Consider the following 19,411-nt stretch of genomic DNA (forward strand, 5'->3'; position numbering starts at 1 on the left):
GGCTGGTGTTGCCTTTGAAGCTTTAGTGAGGGCTGAAGGTATAGTGGTAAAGTGCTTCCTGGCACAGGGGAAGCCCTGATCCCAGCTCTAGTACCATGGTGGGTGGTGGAACCTCAGTGGAAACACCCTATACGTGGCAAAGGCCACATCTGTGTCTGGGTATACCTTCACTGCAATTAAGGTGAGGAACCTGGGGTGTCACTGTGAAGCTAGGTTACATAAAGGAAGTTGGGGGTACTTCAGTGTAACTTACCTTCAGTTCCCACCTGAGAGGGGCCTCATGGGCACTCTAGGGTTCATGGGAAAAGCATCTGCCCCTGAGACTCTAGACAGTATTGATCCACAGCCAGGGACATAACCCTGGATGTTCCCACAAGTCGAGAGCTAGCTAGGTAGTAAGCAGTGAGTGTCTAGTCCTCTGCCTACTAGCTCTGAGAAGGTGCTGCCACTTCTGGATCCACCTTATATTGCCAAATCAGATTTGTGAAGGAAAGTCCAGAATTTGAAATCTCCCATTTTTAAAGTGCAATACCCAAGGACATATTTTATAAAAATCTCTGGGTGGCCTAAATAAAACCGGTCTGTAGGTTTGGTTGGGCTGCATTCTCTGCTCTAGGGAAACAAGACCTTAAATTCCTTACAGCTGGATAGAATAATCTGGAAAATAAGTCCTTTACTTCCCTGATTCCAGTGAAGTCATGCCCTTAAAAACCTCTAACAAACCCTTGCCCACATCTGTAGCTTGCACGTGCTGGTGTACCTTAGTAATGGCATACGAGACCCACAAGACATACCTACCTGGCCCTGAGTGGGCATACCCCCAAGAGGGCATACCCAATGAAGCGCAGGGTCAGTACACAGCCACCTCAGATCAGTGATCTAGGCCCTACATATTTCTTTACCAGGAGGTCAGTAAGGCCAACTCCCTAAGCCCCCAGGGCTTAGCTCTAAAGGCCAACAGAGCAGCCTTCTGCATCTAGCAAATGCTTGGAGTGTGCAGAAATAAACAAGCCAGGTTTTAATTAAGGATACAAGCACTGTGAAAACAAAAAGGATATAGGCTGCTTACATTTGGCCTTGTAGTAAAAAATGTGTGGGCCAGCAAACTCAAGGCACATCCTGGGACCCTCCCTTCCTGCCCTAGGTAGGACAATAGGTTGGGGTGGGAGGGAAGGAGGTTTGAGATTAAGATTATGCCCACAATGCCCACAAGCATTGCGTGAGATAGTATCAATTACTTTGAAGCCCCCAAATTGGAGGTTTCAGGGGCCTGGGAAAAGGGAAGGGGGCCTGCCCTCCCCTTGGGGGAAATATGCTTACCACTTGGTAGGTCTGACAGGCCTCTAAGGCACAGGCTGGTAGAGTGTGTCCTGTTGTACAGGTGCTGGGTTAGGAGCACTGTGGGTTCAGATGGAGCCCTATCTGACTCAAAAAGTGGAGGTAGGAGAGAGGACAAAAGAAAGTATGCCACTTCCATAACATCCCTTCAAAAAACCTGAATGGAGTTAGTGTGGTATCTGACTTTGTATGATAAAGTTCTAGAGGGCATTGGGCATCAGTTCACTTCAGAATGGATCTGGCAGGCATCTCAAGGTTCAGAAATCCTCTTCACTAGGCCCTGGCCGGGGCCATCTGTACTGCTGTTGTGGAATCTAAGTTATGTAGAATGAGAGTCTTGGGGACCTTCAGACAAAGGACCCCAAGGCCTAACCCCCAAATCCTCGCCCCTCCACCACCAGCACCAGCACCTTTGAGTCCACTGGTCACAGCACCTGGCTACTTGGTCTCTAGGAACACAGCAGTAGCAGCAAAGTGCCCTTGGCTCTCCTGGCTGCAAGGTCAGCCCTTCAAGGTGCTCCCGGAAACATTGGTTGTTTGGGGAAAGGCCTTCAGTTGCAAGTTCTGCACCCAGTTCCACCTGAGATGGCTGTCAGGACCTGTGTGTGCTGCCTGAAGCCTTAAAGAAAAAAGATGGAGCATCAAGATGCAGGAGGGCCAGATGCCTGGCCCTTGAGGCCTGGGAGGGGCTGAGACTTCTGGGGAGGCTGGGAGGTCTAGCTTTCAGTCTTGGAGCAGAGTCAGGTGTCTGTCCCAGAGAGAACTGGATGAAGGCAGGCTGGTTGAGTTTCAGGCACTGGCCCTGAGGAAGAGAGCACTTCTCCTCTGTCAGCACATCCGAGCCAGCCCTGCACACCAACCTCTTCTCTGGTGTTTGCTGGGTGCAGCCTTACCCACCAGGGCCCAGGGTCTTGGCCATTTACACTAGGTCTCTGGGTGCTAGGTCAGCTGCTCGTACCCTGGTCTCTTTCTGTACAAACAGAAGTGCTGAATGAAGAAGACAACATCAAAGAAGATGGAGAAGACGCCAAGTCCAAACTTGGTTGGGTCTCCGAAGATCAATGTCCATTGGTCTGTTAATAGTCAAGGGGACAGAATCTGGTTTTAGGTTGGCAGTTCCTGTGGCAGTTGGCACATGTGGGGTTGTGGGGGTCCCCATTTGCCCAGGACTGCAAATTCTCTAGCTGCAAAGCCCCTGGGTGAGTTTGTCCTTGTAGGCTGGGATGAGCTTGGAATCCCCAGGCTGCTGGGAGTAGCTATGGCTTGGGGATGGGGGTAGTGGGTCCCAAAGCCTGGCTCTACCCTGTGTCTACACCCACTGGGTGGGGGCAGCCTGTTGGCTGACTCACCATTATTGTAGGACTGGAGGAACATCTGGAGGAGGCTGAAGCTGCCCCCTATGAAGTCCAGGAGCACATTGCCAATGCTCCAGCCCGCAGTGCTTTTGTAGTAAAAGTTCATGTAGGCCTGGGTCACACAGACAGATGGAGGGCTGTGAGGGGGCTGGATAGCTATGCCTTATGTCTGCCACTCTAAACAAGGGTGGCTCTGATTCATCCCACTTTTGTGCCCAAGCCTTGGCTCCAAGGAACATGGTGACCTTTAGGCTCTGACAAGCCTCAGCCAAAAGAACAGTCTGGGTGGTCCTGGGGTTTCATCTGCAGGCAGGGCAACTGAAGTCCTTCCTTTCACTCCAGCACCTCCAAACTCATCGGAGGGAGGGAGGGAGAACAGCCGCTGCCTTCTCTACTCCTACCCATGGATGAAGCCCTATCCTGGTTTTCCAGCAACTCTGATTCTTCTTCCCATCTCTAATGAAGCTGTCCCTGTATTCAGCATGGATTTGTGCTGTGCCTTAACAACACAGGCTGGGAGCCTGGCTTCCTGGTATGGAATACCTGCTCCATCATCAGAGCTATTACCTTGGGCAAATCACCGAGTTCTCCTTGCCTTAGTTTCCCCATCTGTAGAGTGAAAATAACTCCCATCTGAGCCATGCTGGGCTTCCGGGGCTCCTCTTTAGTATCCTAGGTCTAGTGGGTTTTGCTTGGACATTCCCTTCTTCCTCCTGCCTAGGCTCCATAGCCCTCCTCCAAACCTGTGGTGCTCTTTGGGCTTCCTTGACTGGTACCACATGGGAGGGAGGTCTTGGCCTCTTTGGTGGTCCTCTCCCAGTCAAGGTCCATATTTGCTGTTACCTCTGCAGTCCCAGATGCTCCTAAATGTCTTCCACTGGGGCTCCCTACCTCCCAGGGCTCACTGGTTTCCACTGAGGTTTTCCACCCTAGTTTCCTTGCCCTGGCAAAAGCTGCCTTGGGAGCAGGGCCTGAGCTTAGGACCTCTCACCTCTCACACTACCAGCCATATGATAATGCAGCAAGGTCCTGGAGTACCTGTGGAAAATACTTGACCAGCGTGACAGCGAGCTTGATGTAGGAGAAACAGAAGAGAAATTGCAGCCATGTGGTTGCCCCAGCTGCAGCTACAATCATGGTGATGAAGGCGAAGAGCCACAAGAGTACCAGGAAGCCGATGGCGGGCCGTGACACACGCTGGCTGCCTCGCTGAGGATGAGACAAAGAGCATGGGGCTGTAGATAGGGGCACAGGGGCTGCTGCAGGATCTCAGGAGGGGATGACCATGAAGGAGGGGTGCAGAGTGGGTTGAAGGGGAGAGCTGGAGATGGAAGCCTGGCATTGGCATAGCCCATGTGAGGGAGGCCTACACTGAGGCTATGTTCAGTGAAAGGTGGGATGAAGGAAAGATACCAGGGATTCTCAGGCTCCATCTGGGACATGGAACAAGTTGACACTTGGGCTGGGATGAGGTCCCAAGCTGCCAGGCTGTGAGATCCCATCCCCAGCACCAACTTTACTTTGCAGTCTCCAGTTTCTACCTACTTTTTGTTTCTGCTTTGCAAAGCTGGGTGGCCTCTAAGCTCATTCCAAAAGGAGTGAAGGGTGTTAAGGATGTAAATTCCAACACCGGAAGCCCAGCAACTCATCCTAGCCCAGGTTTCGACTTGTTCTATGACTAGATGGAACCTCTTTAATATCCTAGGTCTAGTGGGGTTTGCTTGGACATTCCCTTCTTCCCGGAATCTGCCTTGACCCCAGCCTTTCTCCAGACATGGTGCCAAGTGGGCCTTCTTCACCAAAGTTTTACAGCCAAGGATAAGAAAACTGAGAAGGTTCGTGAAGACGGGGGCCACACAACCCCTCTGTGGGCCCTGAACAGTATGTAAAGAGAACTCACCAAAGGAGGTGACACATCACAGGGAAATGAAAACAAAGCTGTCACTTCAGGGGTTTTTGTGCCCTTCCCTGCTGAGACCCTTAGACTCCAATGGGCCTCAAACAAGGCTGATCCTAGGCTCCTCCTAACCATTGTGGAGCCAGCTCTCCAGCTGGCACCCTAAGCCCTGGTCACACCATCTGCTTATACTTCCTCTCAAATGCTCCTCAGCCTCCAAAATTCTGTCCCTTCATGGGGAATGACAACCCCATCTTCCTCTTTAATAACATAGGAACGTCATTCACCCTGGAACCACAATAAGAATCATTTCCTCATCACCCTCCTTCCCTTTCCTCCCTGGCTGGCTTTGGGCCTCTACTCTGCCTCCTGTGCTCCCTGTTCCACACAGCTCTCAGCCTGATGTCTTGTCACTGCTTTTCTCTGTGTCCCTCATAAAAGACTTTGGAGCCCTGTGGGCTTGAACTCACTAGGTGTTCTCTGTGCCTGGCACAGGGCCTGATCCATTATCCAGGCCCGGGAAGTAGAAGCTGAATGAATATGTTTCCTTTCTGAGGATTCTGCATCTCTATCCAGTGGCAGGTAGGAATGGCAGGTGGCATGTGGGTGGGTTGGGACAGGTGTTGGCTGGGATAGCTCCTGGTGGGCCTGGCTGCCAGGCCTCATCTCTCACCTCATACAGGCAGCACTGCATGATAACAATCAGGGTGAGGGCGACTGCATGCAGGCTGAAGAAGACGTCATTACTGTCCACAGGGTTCACGCCATTGGGATATTTGATGAAAAACTGTTCCTGTTGAGGGTGGAGAGAAGCTGGGAGGTGAGAGGCAGGTAGTCAGCAAGAAGCTTGGACAAGCCGTGGGGGACAGGCAGTGTCATACCTTGATGTAGGGTATCCACAGGAGGCCGATGTTGAACACGCTGTAGGCCACAAAGCCCATCAGGTTCAGGGCCACAAAATCGAAGCTCAGACCAATGACACTGCCAAGGGCAAAGGGATGCAGAAGGGAAGGGTGAGACCTGGGAGGGGACAGAGCTCCTAGCAGGTGAAGTGTGAGGAGAGCACTGTTCTTTGGTTCTTTAACATTCCACAGTCAATGCCACCCAACCCCTGTCCTCTTGGGTGCCAATTCCCTTCCTCCCTCACTTGCTCCTTCAGCCCTGGCTCCCACAGGGGATCCTGGAGGCTGCCTGCAGAAGTACCTCTGCCCTCACTGACTCCCTGCTATGAGGCTCCCATGGCTAGGATGACTGCAGCAGAGCTTGTGTCTTTGCTGCATGAAGATGCACCCCCAAGCCTGCTTTCACTTTTGTCTTTAAAATCAGGTGGGAGTGCTTGGTCCCCAGGACTGAAGGATGAGTGACTTGACACCTCAGTCTTCCAGGGCTCTGGAGGTTTGGGTGGGCTTTTCCCCTAGAAAAGCTGAGAAGCTCATCTTGTTGCTTCCACAGGGAGGGACTGAACTGGCTAAGGGACCAATAATGCTCAGCACTGGACTCCTACCTAGGCTCTTAGAGAGGACTTTTCCATCAGGACAACCTTCTTGAGAAGGCAGCCAGAGAAGAGCAGAGGGAAGAGTGGGAAGCAGCACCAACTGCAGCCTCACTGGAATGCCCCTTCTCACTGCCCCACAGGCCTTCAGGCAAAGCTTAGAAGGTTACCTCTTCCGCCTCCAGTTCTTGATCACCTGAGGGTAGAAGGAGATGGACCAGGCCACAAAGTAGATCCACCCAATCACCTGGTTTATGATGCTAATGGTGTTGCTGCGGATCACCAAGAAGCGTATCCTTGGGCTAAAAGGGATTTGGGATGTGATGAGCTAAGGCTGGGCTTCGGAAGAAAGCCCCTCTGCCCTATGCCCAGCATGGCCTCCCTTTCCTCAAGGCCCATGTGGCCAGGGAGGAGGCCAGCCTACCTGGTTGCATTGGAATGATTTCCATGCAGATAAACAGTCACTTGTCCAACATTTTGAGAAGTCACTTGAAAAGAGGAATTTGTCACTCCGGGAGGCACTTCAACCTGTTAGAAAGACTTAATTTTATCTGAGGCCACATATAATTATTTAAGGTCTCACCAAGTGTCTGACACCAGCCTACAAATGAGGGAATGAGGAGAAGGTCCATCATAGATGGTCCCTATCTTCAAAGAGCTTGCTGAAAAAAAAAAAGCAGAAATGTTGAGATAGACAACCACTTCAAACCCCCTACATCTCTGTTTGACTTTTTGAGCAAAACTATGGGCTGGTCCTCAGGGCCTTCCCGGGCTCAACTCTGAGGGAGGGTGGGATGACTTTCTTTCTCTCACTACTCATGTTATTTAAGCTCTGATTTCAGTCTGATCATCTATAAATTGGAATAATACAAGTGACTATCTCACAGGGTTGCTGTGAACGACATGATGTCCACAAAGCTTCCAGTACAAAGCTTGACACACGGCAAAACAGTGAGTGCTTCTTTTCATGCTGTACTCTGACAGTTGTGTTACATGTATTTCCGTCATCATTAGACTCCTCAAGATCCACAAGAGGATGTTTGTCCCACCCCTCGCCTGGTTGCCAAGTGAACAAAACAAGAGGTGCATACACCAAATGCTTGGCAAACATGAAGGTTCTTAACCACATTTATACCTAATGTGCTGCTCCAGGAAAATGGACTTGGAGGCCTGCCTGTAACATCTGCTCTCAATCCCCCCGTCCCAGGGTAGCAGGGAGCAGGGTGATATATCTTTAGTGAACCAAACTGTCTCCTGTGTCCTCAATCTGTTTGTTCCCTGGGTGAGACCTATGGTCTACCCTCAACCCATATAGTTGGTTCCATGGAGATACAGCTCCATGGATGTTAGCTGATAATGGCTCCTTAATAAGGACCCTTGAGGCACTGGCTTTTTGGTTTTAGCACCAGAAATCAGGGGACTTTAGCAGGACAACCACTTCAAACCCCCTACATCTCTGAGTTTGACTTTGAAATGGAAATTTGATGACATGCACCACTCTTAGCTCTTTTATTTTCCTGTCACTTCATTTGCAGTGCTGTTTGTATATTTGTAAGTGGTCATTAAATCCCTTTGGAACTAGGCAGGGAGAAATTTGGTGAATCAGAAATCAACCAAAATAAGGCAGACTGAAATGATTAGGCCCGATATTTTATACTTGCTGGTATTGCTTTTAATCCTCACAGTGTAGTCAAGTCAGACATTATAAATGATCTTGTGCTGTGTCCTGATGAATGACCTTATCTAAGGCTCACAGAACAGGTTCCTAGACAACCCAACTCCCAGGTTCTAATAAGTGGCTTCTAATGTCACTTCTAATGGACAGGAGTGGTAAGAGCTGGATGAGGAGGGGCCAGTGAAGCATGAGTTTGAAAAGTGTCCATGAAGGTCATTTGATACATATGGCTTGTTTGACTCCCACTGTGAATTTTTTCCTAATAAACTGAACTGTAACACGCATACCGAAAAGCTGGATGAAATGTCTACAGACAGAATGTACCTAGCTCCCAGATCAAGAAATGAAACAACACCCCAGAAGCCCTGTTCCACCCGCTTCTTTGGTCTCCTGACCCCAAGGGTAACCGCTGACACCATATGGTCACTTTGTTAGTACTTTATATACAATGAATCCGACAGCCGATGATTTTTGTGTCGGCCTTTTTAGTTTGATACTGTGTGGCTTCCATTTACTTTTAAAAGAGGATTACTCTATGTAGATGTTTGCCCTAAACTAAGTAGTGTGTTCCTCCCAGAGTCTAAATGTGATCTGTGGATGAAGAGGGCTGCTCAGACCTGCTATTGGAACCAGCTGCTCTTCTTGTACTGCTTGCTGGCCCTGGACCCTTGGTGGCAGGAAGCTGTGAGAAATGGCACAGGCTAATGCCTTATGGTGCTCATCAGGGGATAAAGGTCTCCTCTCACATAGATCTCTTTTTAAAGGGACACTCTGAAGCCCCTCTCTCAGCAGTGCTGCATTTGCCAGATTCTCCAACTCTTGAGATTGATCATGTTTCACTACTGTTTGAATGCTGGACCTCACTGCTGATTTGCTGTCCACCTCCATACCTCCCCGCCATGGCCTCAGGGCCTTCCAGCTCAGCCCTGCATCCCTCCCCAGCCTTGTGAAGGTATGATTGACAAAAATGGTACATATGTATAATGTTCAGTGTGATACACACATATTAATTAAATCAAGCTAATTAACATATATAGCATCCTTTTTTTTGTTCTTGTTGTGGTACTAGGGATTGATCTAGGGATGCTCTACCACTGAGCCACATCCCTAGTCCTTTTATTATTTATTTTGAGGCAGGGTCTCACTAAGTTTCCCAGGCTAGCCCTGAACTTGCGATTCTTTTGCCTCAGCCTCCCAAGTAGTTTGGATTATAGGCGTATGCCACCATACCCGGCACTTATTCTTTTTTTATGGTGTAATCTGTTTTTTGTTGTTGTTGTTTTTTATGGTGGAAACATTTAAAATCTCTTAACAGTCTTCCATCATAGTCATGACTTCCTTAATAATGGGGTATGTTCTGATTTAATATATTAGGCAATTTTATAATTATATGAACATTATAGAATGGATAAATACAAGTTGAGATGGCTAACTCGTCACTATACAGGATAATCTTATGGGACCACTGTCCTTTATGTGACCCTCTGTTGACCAACAGGTTATTTGGTGCACGACTATACATAATACCTTATTATTAACTACAGTCATGATAGATCTCCAGAAGTTATTCATCCTAACTGATTTGTATTCATCTTGTTTTTTAAAAATTAATTTATTTTTTAAACTCTTATTTCTCCTGAGTTGCTATCTCCCTATTCTTCTTCTTCTTCCTTTTTTTTTTTTTTTTTTTTTTTTTTGGTACCAGGGGTCTAATCCCTAAGCCACCTCCCAGCCCTTTTTATTTTTTGAGACAGGGTCTCACCAAGTTGGTAAGGGCTTCACCAAGTTTTTGAGGCTGGCTTTGGATTCCCTATCTTCCTGCCTCAGCCTCCCTAGCTGCTGGGATTACAGGCATGAGCTAAGATGCCTGGCTTTCTGCCTCCCTATTCTTATCTAGTTGAATGGCAACTGGCTTACATGCCTGGTAAGAAGGAAACAAGGTACATATAAATAGATAAATACTGGGTTTTACAAATGATATCCACCCAGTAGTGTCTCAGAAAAGAGTTTTATAAACTTTTTTTTTAAAAAAATAAATGTACTTTTTTTTAAGTTGTCAATAGACTTTATTTATTTATATGCAGTGCTGAGAATTGAACACAGTGCCTCACATTATGAACCCAGTTTCATAAACTTGGGCTGGGGTTGTGGCTCAGAGGAAGAGTGCTCACCTAGCATGTGTAAGGTATTGGGTTTGATCCTCAGCACCACATAAAAATAAAATAAAGGTACTCTGTCCACCTACAACTAAAAAAATAAATGTTTAAAAAAAAGTTTCATAAACTTTAATGTGGACCCTAATCATCTGGGGACCTTGCTAACATATACACTTTGAATCTGGGATAGGGCCTGAGAATCTATGTTTCTAAAAAGTTATTATTATTTGGTGCATGACATAATATATATGTGGTGTTGGGGATTGAACCCAGGGCCCCAGCATGCTAGACACATACTCTACCATTGAGTATAGCCCAGCAACTGAAAGATTTTTTTCCTTCTTTCCTTCCTGAGCCACATTCCCCAGCCTTTTTATTTTTTTTAATTTTTGAGACAAGGTCTCACTAAGTTGCTTAGGGCTCTGCTAAACTGAGGAGGCTGGCCTCCTATCTCAGCCTTTTGAGTAGCTGGGATTAGAGGTGTGTGCCACCATGCCTGGCACAACTGAAAGATTTTTAAACAAGGCCAATGCTGCTGGTTCATGAATGTTCTTGAGTAGTAAGGCCTTAGAAAACTATCTTTTTTTAAAAAAACATTTATTTTTTTTTAGTTTTTGGTGGACACATCTTTATTTTATTTTTATGTGGTGCTGAGGATCAAACCCAGGGCCCCACACATACCAGGTGAGCACGCTACTGCTTGAGCCACATCCCCGGCCCCAGAAAACTATCTTAAGAACTTCTAATTCTCAGAACCACTTTTGCCTCTGGCTTTTTACTGTCTCCTTCTTAATCAAAGTTATATAGCATAAAATGCTCATCCCCAAAGAGATTAATGAAAAAAAAGTCACAGATTTTTGGAATGATGAAACAGGGACAGTCTAGGTGACCCATTGCTACAAGCTCTTAATTACAACATGTTTTGTTACTTAGCATTTCCCATTAGTTAGATTTGTTACTTACTTCATCAGGGAGTTCAAGGATAGTAATATTTTTTGAATGAAATGTGATTTCAAAAGTGATCACCAAGGTTGCATTTAATGGCTGCCTGTGGAGGACAAGAGTCTGATTATTGCTGAGAAATTGGACACTGTGAAATCTCAACCAACCCTCTGGAATTTGCACCAGGTCTTAATTTCTCAAGTAATCAGGAATAAGAAATGCTACGTGCTCAACCCTGAGGGGTAGAGAGGTGGAATCCCCTGCTCCTTAGGTGTCTTCTATCTTTACCAGAAAATTAGATGTCCCTTCAGGGTAGGATGAGAATGTGAGAAGGTAGAAAACTGACTGTGAATGATTTGGGAGGCATCCAGAGATGGATAAGATAGAGGTTCCCTATGGCAGAGGGAAAGGCTTCCCAGAGAGGGTCAGATCTGAGCAGGATTTGGTTACAAAGTCAGAATCTGACTGAAGGAAATGAGGGCCCTTGGGGAGCAGACCATAGGGACCTCAAATCTGGTTATAGAGGCTTGGAGTTAATTGAGAGGCCAGCCATAAGCCACTCAGGGACTCTAGAGGGGGTGAGTTGGGGATAAAGGATGACTTGGGACATTTACAAGGTATGGACGTGCAGGAATGATAGGAATTGGAAATGAAATGGCAGGGGGCTGTAAGGGAAACTGGGAGCCACACCTCCCAGGAAAGGTAAAGAAAAAAGGACAGGGTTCCAGATCTTCAACTCAGGGCATCCTCACAGCTGGGGTGCATGAACAGGGTGAAGTAGCTAAGGGCACAAAGGGAGAGGTGGGCTCTCTGGCACAGTCTAGACTAGGTTAAGACCCCTGTGCCTAAATTTGAAGGGGTCATCAAGTAAGAGTCTCTGACAAAGGCCAAGCATGAGCATTGCAGGAGTGGGATTATGCCATATGGTCACTTCTGCTTTTGGAAGTAACCTCAGCAGGACTAATCAGTAGTTCAGCTTCTTGCCTCTTGACCTTCAGGGATCTCCTCAAGTATTTAGTCTTGGAAAGGGTCTTGAAGTCTGGCATCGATTGCTCATTACTCTAGAACTCTCCACATGGGGAGAAAAGGCTTGTGTCTCTGGTAAGAAGCACCCCTTCTTCTTCCTCCTAGTGGAAGGATTCAATTTGGGGGTTCAACTGAGATCCTACTCTGCAGCCCAGGGTTAGTATGACTGTTGTTTCTATGGCTTGTCCTCCAGCTAAGAGGCAAAAGTGTCACCTCTGAAATATGAATAGACTGAACCACCAGTCAGCCCTGACCTAACTGTAGGGCCCATCCAAGTGGGGCCGAGGACAAAAATGGGCCTGACAACTTACCCCAGGGTGATGCTGACATTGGTTGAACTGCCATTTTCCAGTTTCACAACAGGAGGCACGGTGAAGCTGACAGTCGATTCTGGAAGGACCCAAGTCAATGACATGAGTCATCAGATCAGAGTGTTCAGGCCCATGAGAAAATAGGCATAAGGGTCCCTGACATCTGATCACTGACATCCTACTTTCTAAGTGAAGAGAGGGAGGTACTGGTGGCTCCATGAGGGGACTGGATACATGGGCCTCATTATGCTCCTTCCACATCTGTTGCCAGAGACAGAAGGTGCCATAGGCCAGAGCAGGAAACGCTGGAGCTTTCTCCCCAATTCCCTCTTCTGACAGGCTCTGAGGGCCTGAGGCTCAGTTACCTGGAGACAATTTACAAGCACGGAGCTCCAAAATTACCATAAAGGAATTCATGCCACCATTTGGGATTATAAATGGTGAATGGGAACCACCTCTTCAGATGGATAACACAGGGGTCTCTTCTTTATAAGGTTATATAATCCTGAAGAACTGGTCCAGCCCCTCTCTGCAGTCTCAAGACATGCATGGGTCCCAGCTAACATGGTTTTAAAGAACGCTTTTACAATCTCTTACTGACTCAGCTTAACCCATGCATGGATCCCCCTCCTGAAGCTGGCGATAAGGTAGTGACTGGAGAATAGTTAAAAATACACATTTTTCATCATAAAGGATTTCTTCTTGGCATTAAGATGTTAACTCAAGATAAGGTAGACAAATAGGTGCTTCCAGGATGAGAGGAAGCCCGTTTGGGTGTTAGAAAATCACCTTGGGAAACTGGGTGTGTAGTTAAATGGTAGAGCATGTGATTAGCATGCAGGAGACCCTGGGTTTAATCCCCAATACCAAACAACAACAACAACCAAAAAAATCACCTTGGGAGGTCAACTACCCCAGGGTACCCTGGTCTCAGAACATGACCAAACTTGCCTCTTCAAGCTCTTCGGGCAGCCCACCTCCTCATCCCTGCCCTTACCTCCACTCCAGGTGTGCTTAAAACATTATGCCATAACCTCCCCATCTCACCTTTCCTGTCTCACAGACCTTAGGGTTATGCAGTCCAGAGGTCATGATTATGAATCTAAATTGGGATGGGAATGGCACCCAAACGGGAGAGCAGGTGCTCAACTCTGATGAAGATGGTTCTTGTAGGGGTAGAGCCTGCAAGCAGGGCCCAGGTCTCCTCTACCCAGACTCCTTAAAGGCAGATAATGAAGAACTGAGAACTAAAATTTAATTCAGCTTCCTTTGTTGATTCTCCTTCTTCAATACTCCTACCTGATAGTTCTTCTTCCCCTGCCTGGACACCTACAGGGAGAGTCATCTCATCTTCTCCAAGGTGCTCAGGCAATCTGAAACTCACATTTCTGGGTCCAGTTCTGCTACCTGGAGCCTGTCTGACCACATTTGAGATGACTTCTCCCTCTTAGCCCTTCATCTAGGAATGTGGATGAAGGCTGCTTCCAGTCTGAAAGTCCCCCAGCTGAGATGCCCACTGTCTGTGATCTACAGTATCCTCTTGCCTGGCTCCCTCAAGTCCTTGTAGAGGCCAAACTGCTCATAGTATGTTGGTCCCTCTCTCTCTCTCTCTCTATTTTGGGTACTGGGGATTGAACTCATAGGCACTTAACAACTGAGTCACATCCCCACCCTATTTTGTATTTTATTTAGAGACAGGGTTTCATTGAGTTGCTTAGTGCCTTGCTTTTGCTGAGGCTGGCTTTGAACTCACGATCCTCCTGCCTCAGCCTCCTGATCCACTGGGATTACAGGTGTGCGCCACCACGCCTGAAGATCCCTCTCTTAACTGTAGCCTCAGAACCTGGAGGCAATTTGGTGACTCTGTCCCACATTTTGTTTTCATTCTCACTGCTCTGATATAATTTCAATTTAGTATATGTGCTGCAGAAGGGAGCACCACTGCTCTGATACCTGAGGCTTTGTTCTGGTCTTGCAAACAAGGGAGGTGCAGTTCATTTTACCCAGAACTGAGGACCACACCAGATAAGCGAGTCCCAGAATAGGCCACTGCTCAGGACAGAGGTACTAAAAGTGACATCAGGCAGCTAGCCATACCTCTAGGTACCTAGGGTTCTGCTGAGGGCCATTACCAAGTAGGAATGACGCATCGATTTCCTTGCCAGCGTACCCCATGTTAAATTTGCTGTGACCTTGCATGTGTGTTTGAGAAAGGTGACCCTGCTCAATGACCAGGGTGGATCCAGGATTAGGGTGTATGCTGCAGTTTGAGGAAGTATCCCGCTCCTTGGGTTAAGGGTGTTCCCAGTTTTAGACCTTGGGTTTTAGGGAAGTTCGATGTTGAGGATTATTGCTGCTGGAAATAGGGCGTTCCTGCTACCTGAGCTCCCTTTGAGTTCTCGTGAGATTCAGAGAGTATTTTGGGAAGTAAGCCTCGTGGAGTAGGTGAATTGGGTGGCAACAGAACTGGGATTGCCCCAGAACGTGTGTGGAGGCCGGTGTGAGTTCGGGAATAAAGAATTGCTATTTGAATCTACAAAGCTGTGTGGTGGCTCGTGATTCTGTGCCCAGCCAAGACTGCGGCAGGGTTCTTTTGGAACAGTGGTCAGAGTGAGTGGGACATCCACATGGCCTTAGATCTTCCACAGACTTTGCATGTAAAAGGAAGAAGTTATGAACTCTCAAGGAACCAGATCCAAGAATGTTTACGTCCCCCTCACTCAGCACCACAAAAGAGAGCAGTATTTAGTACTCTGAAATCACACAGTTCTACCTGGCTCTGACTCTTCCTAGCTATATAATCATGGGTAAAGTACTGAACCTCTCTGAGTCTCCATTTCCTCATCTGTAAAATGGGGAAAAATAGCAAGACCTATCTTAAAGGATCACTGTGAAAATAAAAGGTAGAAATGTTTGTAACATGCTTTCCACTTGACCTGCATATGAAATAATTATTGGTTACTATCATCATCATCATTTTGAAACTACAGGACATTTTAGCCCAAGATAGGAGGCAGCCAGGAAGCTGGTACCATAACCTGGAAAAGTACATCTAAAAGTTTGCTCTGGAGTGGGAGCCTCTAGACACCATATCATAATTACCAAAGGAGTCACAGTGAATCCACCTCAGTTTTCCCTAAACAGGCTCTGTTTTTTGTTTTTTTTTAAACTAATACTTTCTGGGACCTTTCCTGCTGTTCATCTAATTTCATGCCAGCCACTCCACTATATTCTTAACTCCCATTTTGTAATTATTACAAGGAGCAGGCATTTAATATAATTAATTTATATATTTATTTTTGGTACTAGGGATTTAATCCAGGGGCACTTTCACTGAGTTACACCCTCAGCCCTTTTATTTTGAGATAGGGTCTCATTAAGTTGCTGAGGGCCTTCCTCACTAAGTTGCTGAGGCTGGCCTCCAACTTGGTATCCTTCTGTCTCAGGCACCCAAGTTGTTGGGATTATAGACATGAGTCATGATGCTCATTTATTTTTTGATGTGGAAAAGGGAATTACTTCTGTGTTGATTTTGTCGTGTTGGGGATTGAACCCAGGACCTTGTGCATACTAGGCAAGCATTCTACCAGAATGCTATATTGCCAGTCAGGGGTAGGCATTTTTTCAGTCCTACTTTAGATATGAGAAAGCTGAAAATTCTCAGAGGGAAGGTGTCTTGCCCATATAGTTTAAAAATGGTGGGGGCAGGAGTCAAACCTGGAATGGTCTGATCCAAAGCTCAGGTTCTTGCTGCTAGGCTGCACTGCCTTAGATTCCACCCAAAGAAGTCAGAGATAAATACTCTAGAGGTCACTCCTCTCATCTATAGTCCTAAGATCACTCCTCAAAGCACAGAAGAAGGGTACAGCAGAATCAGCTAGAAATCTAGCTCCAGGTGCTTGATTTTATGGTAACTCACACTATTCTTTCATAATGACATTCAGGAAAGGAGGCAAAGTGATATAATGGAGTAGAGATCCTAGCAAAGTCTTAGCTTTGATTCATTCTAGCTCTGAATTCTACTCTGTCTTGGCCTAAGTTTCCCCTCTATATAACTGGAGTAGTGGAAGCTTAATTTTCTCTTCTTTCTTAGCTAAGGGAATTTATTAGCATTACTAAAAGGAGGTTCAATGTGCATGCACACATGCACTCACACTCTAACCTTAATTCCAGAGAGCCATTCTCTCAATATGGCTGGTGTGAGGCTCTGGCATCCCTACTGAGAAACAATGGACCTCATGATCAGAGGGACCTTGCCCTTTTCACAAACAAATTATCAACAAGATGTGACTACAAAGTAACATGACCAATATTTAACAAAGCTGATCAGATGACCACTGTTTCCTCAGAGATTAAAAGGCTAGATAACTTTAATGGTACAACCATTACGCATAGCTCTTAGAAAATACATGCAGGGTTGGCATGGTTTATACCAATTCACTTGAAATCTTCAGTCAAGGATTTTTTTCTTTTTTCACAGTGCTGGGAATTAAACCCAAAGTCTTGTGCATATTAGGCAAGCACTCTACCACTGAACTATATCCTCAGCCCCTTTAGTCAGGGATTTTAAGATGCATCTGCATTTATTTATTTATTTATGTGTGGTGCTGAGGATCAAACTCAGTGCCTCACACATGCTAGGCAAATGCTCTGCCACTGAGCTACAACCTCAGCCCCAAGATGCATTTGCTTTTTAACAACAGCCAAGTTAATGATCAAAATAATGGGACTGGCACCTGTGGAGTGCTAAACAGAGCTTTTCATTGGATGGAATTTCAGAAATGCTTTGCATAGTGGGAGAACAGCTAGAATTGACACAGCACTTGAAGGTCCCTCCTACAAAGACATGCAAACCCTGATACCAGCTGCTTCTCTGTGGTCCCCCTATCCCTGTTAGCTGCTATTCCCTGGTCCTCTGATCCTCTCTAAGGGAAAGGTTTTAGTTTATTACAAGGTAATGTCAGGAAGACTCCTCAGGTGTCTGTATCTGGAAGGATCAAGTACAATAAGGTGGCCATGTCATTTGGCTCCCCAGTGTCTCCCAGAGCACCTGACTCTCTTGGTGAGGTCCATGGGGTATAAACCTAAGTCATTATTCACAGATATTATCTCAGCTTGTTGGAACTCCACAGTTTGACTTTGAGAACCACTTGTACAATCTGACTTTAAGAACCAACTGTTGACTTTAGTGATGTGGAAAAGGGAACAGGGACCTGAGGGAAGAAGGACAATTATTTGTGGACACATCTGGCTCTTTGTGAAACTCCTGGGCCCCAGAGCAGACCATGTGGCCGAAGGGCAGGCAGATATACATGGCCTGGACAATAGTAGACCTTCGGTGACAAAGAGGACAGGTTACTCACTGTTTGTTTCTCTTTTTTAAAAGTTGATGACTCATTTTTAAACTTACCACATTTCTCTACAAGCTTCAGGAGGAAAAGGATAAAAATAAGCAGCCAATTCCTTATCATGTTCCTTGATTTTGCAGAACTAGGAAGAAAAAACAAACAGTAAGAGAACATCATGTTAAGGATGAATCAGCTCAGCTTTAGGTAGATGATATGCTCCCAGAATCATGGCATGGAATGGCCCATAAAGGACTTTCACTTCACATTTCTGACTTCATGGGTTTTGCACCACAACCTCAGAGAAGGGGATCCTTCTTTCTATGAAGAAAGAGGAGGACTTATCTTTCTTTGATATATGGGGAAACCATCTCAGAACAGCTTAGAGGGTTATGTAAAGTCCCACCCTGAGGAAGTGAACACAGACTTGAATTTTTCCCTCTTCAACTGCTTTTTGCAACCTAGTTAACAGAAAGAAAGAATTCAGTTTTATTGTCTTATTAGAGTTTTTGCTCCCCCCCCCTCCAAAAAAACAAAACAAAAGAAAACAAAACAGTTTCTTCCTCATTTCACAGACTGTCTTGAACACATGGTCAGCAAAAGTCCTTCATCCCCAAAGGCTGAGACACTCAGCAGGAAGGATTCCAGGAAAGACAAAAAGACACTGATAGATAAATTGATTAAAATGCTTAAAAGTCAGATTGATAATCTAACTATCTAATCTCACTATCACATAGGATTTAAATGATATGAGATGTAAAGCATGCATTCTAGATAGGGGCTACAATTGGTTTCTGGGGATGTTGAAAAAAAACAACCCTAAGATATTGCAATGCTTTTTGGTCCTCCCAAGTGCCATAATATATAAACAAGTACAGTTTATCAGCACAATTAAAAATCTGAAGGTGGGAGTGGGTTGACAAGGGTAAACAGATTGAGAAACAATGATGTAAAGCAATTACTACTGTTCCCTAGGGCACCTAGCAAGCTCTCACAAGGGTTCAGCTGTCCTCCCTCCCTTCAGTTTGAGAACCCCAGAGGGCAGGGTCGGGATTTCCTCCTGCTGACTGCCCCGGAGCCTAGCACTGGGCAAATTAACAGGAATTCCTGGAACGGTCACCTCGGCGTCTGCCCTCTTCAAGCGATCTGCACACCCAGATTCAAGCGGCAGCGAAGCAGGAGGCGGGGAAGGGGACTGAAGCACTCTAAGGTAGAGTCATCCACACACCATCCCGACAGCCCAGTGTCCCAGGTTCCGCTCACCACCACCCGAGTTCTCCCATCAACGTCAGGTCTGTCCGGTGTCACCAAGCCAGAACTGGTGACAGGAGATGGAACCCAGGCGCGGCTAGGGGGCTGGATCCGCGGCAGGCTGTCCAGCTGACGTGCTGTGCCAGTCTCTAGGCCTTAGGGGGTCCGCCTGGGAAATGGGAGGCTGTCCAGGTCCTGCCGACTCTCACCTCATAGAGAGCTTCCTAGGCTCCGGGGACCGATCTCACCGTTCGCAGCAACCTCGCGCCAGGTGCCGCATGAGAATGTACCCGATTCGCCGGGCCGCTCAGACTTTGTGTGAGGGCGGGCCCAGCTGTCACCTGACTTGAGCCACCTGACTTACGGAGGCCAGATCACCGCGCAAGGCCCTCTGGAAGTTGTAGTTTTTACGTCTCAGCAGGCCAGAACTGGGCAGGGTTAAGGGGAGAGCGAAAGGCCTTGGCAGAGATGGGGGCTCCCGTGTGAAGGAAAGTCAAGCCATTTCTCTCGGAGCCTGCATGGTTTAAAGGTGAAATCTGTGCTGCTTCAGGGAGAGAAGCTGGATCAACGATCCAGTCCCCGAACCTTTGCCCTAAGGGGCGGAACCCTCTGGGTCCCGTCTG

General features: G+C 46.8%; 1 protein-coding gene across 2 annotated transcripts; it reads right to left on the minus strand.

Annotated features, from left to right (window-relative positions):
* Positions 1–14: 14 nt before the first annotated feature.
* Positions 15–19,132, minus strand: CTNS (cystinosin, lysosomal cystine transporter). 2 transcript variants are annotated; one of them, XM_081272932.1, is made up of 12 exons: positions 18,998–19,132; positions 17,603–17,682; positions 12,193–12,271; positions 10,877–10,961; positions 6,507–6,610; positions 6,253–6,384; positions 5,472–5,571; positions 5,264–5,383; positions 3,732–3,902; positions 2,688–2,805; positions 2,297–2,411; positions 15–1,957 (listed from the first exon to the last, which is right to left on the minus strand). In XM_081272932.1, the coding sequence occupies exons 1-12, from the start codon at positions 19,000–19,002 to the stop codon at positions 1,840–1,842; spliced, it is 1,227 nt and encodes a 408-aa protein (XP_081129058.1). In that variant the 5' UTR covers positions 19,003–19,132; the 3' UTR covers positions 15–1,839. The 2 variants fall into 2 exon arrangements, with proteins under 2 accessions (XP_081129058.1, XP_081129057.1); XM_081272931.1 differs by having other exon boundaries at positions 18,801–19,108.
* Between the last annotated feature and the right edge of the window lie 279 nt (positions 19,133–19,411).

The sequence above is a fragment of the Spermophilus citellus genome, assembly GCF_964194105.1.
Source record: "Spermophilus citellus genome assembly, chromosome: 17".
In the NCBI taxonomy this organism is placed as follows: domain Eukaryota; kingdom Metazoa; phylum Chordata; class Mammalia; order Rodentia; family Sciuridae; genus Spermophilus; species Spermophilus citellus.

Bases quoted from the DNA above. Each gene is read 5' to 3' on its own strand.
- CTNS (XM_081272931.1), bottom strand. From the start codon at position 18,820: ATGGGAGAACTCGGGTGGTG. The intron at 12,272-17,602 runs GTAAGTTTAAAA...GGGTCCTTCCAG, and splicing joins GAAGCTTGTAGAGAAATGTG to AATCGACTGTCAGCTTCACC. The intron at 5,572-6,252 runs GTAACCTTCTAA...TGCCCTTGGCAG, and splicing joins AAGAACTGGAGGCGGAAGAG to TGTCATTGGTCTGAGCTTCG.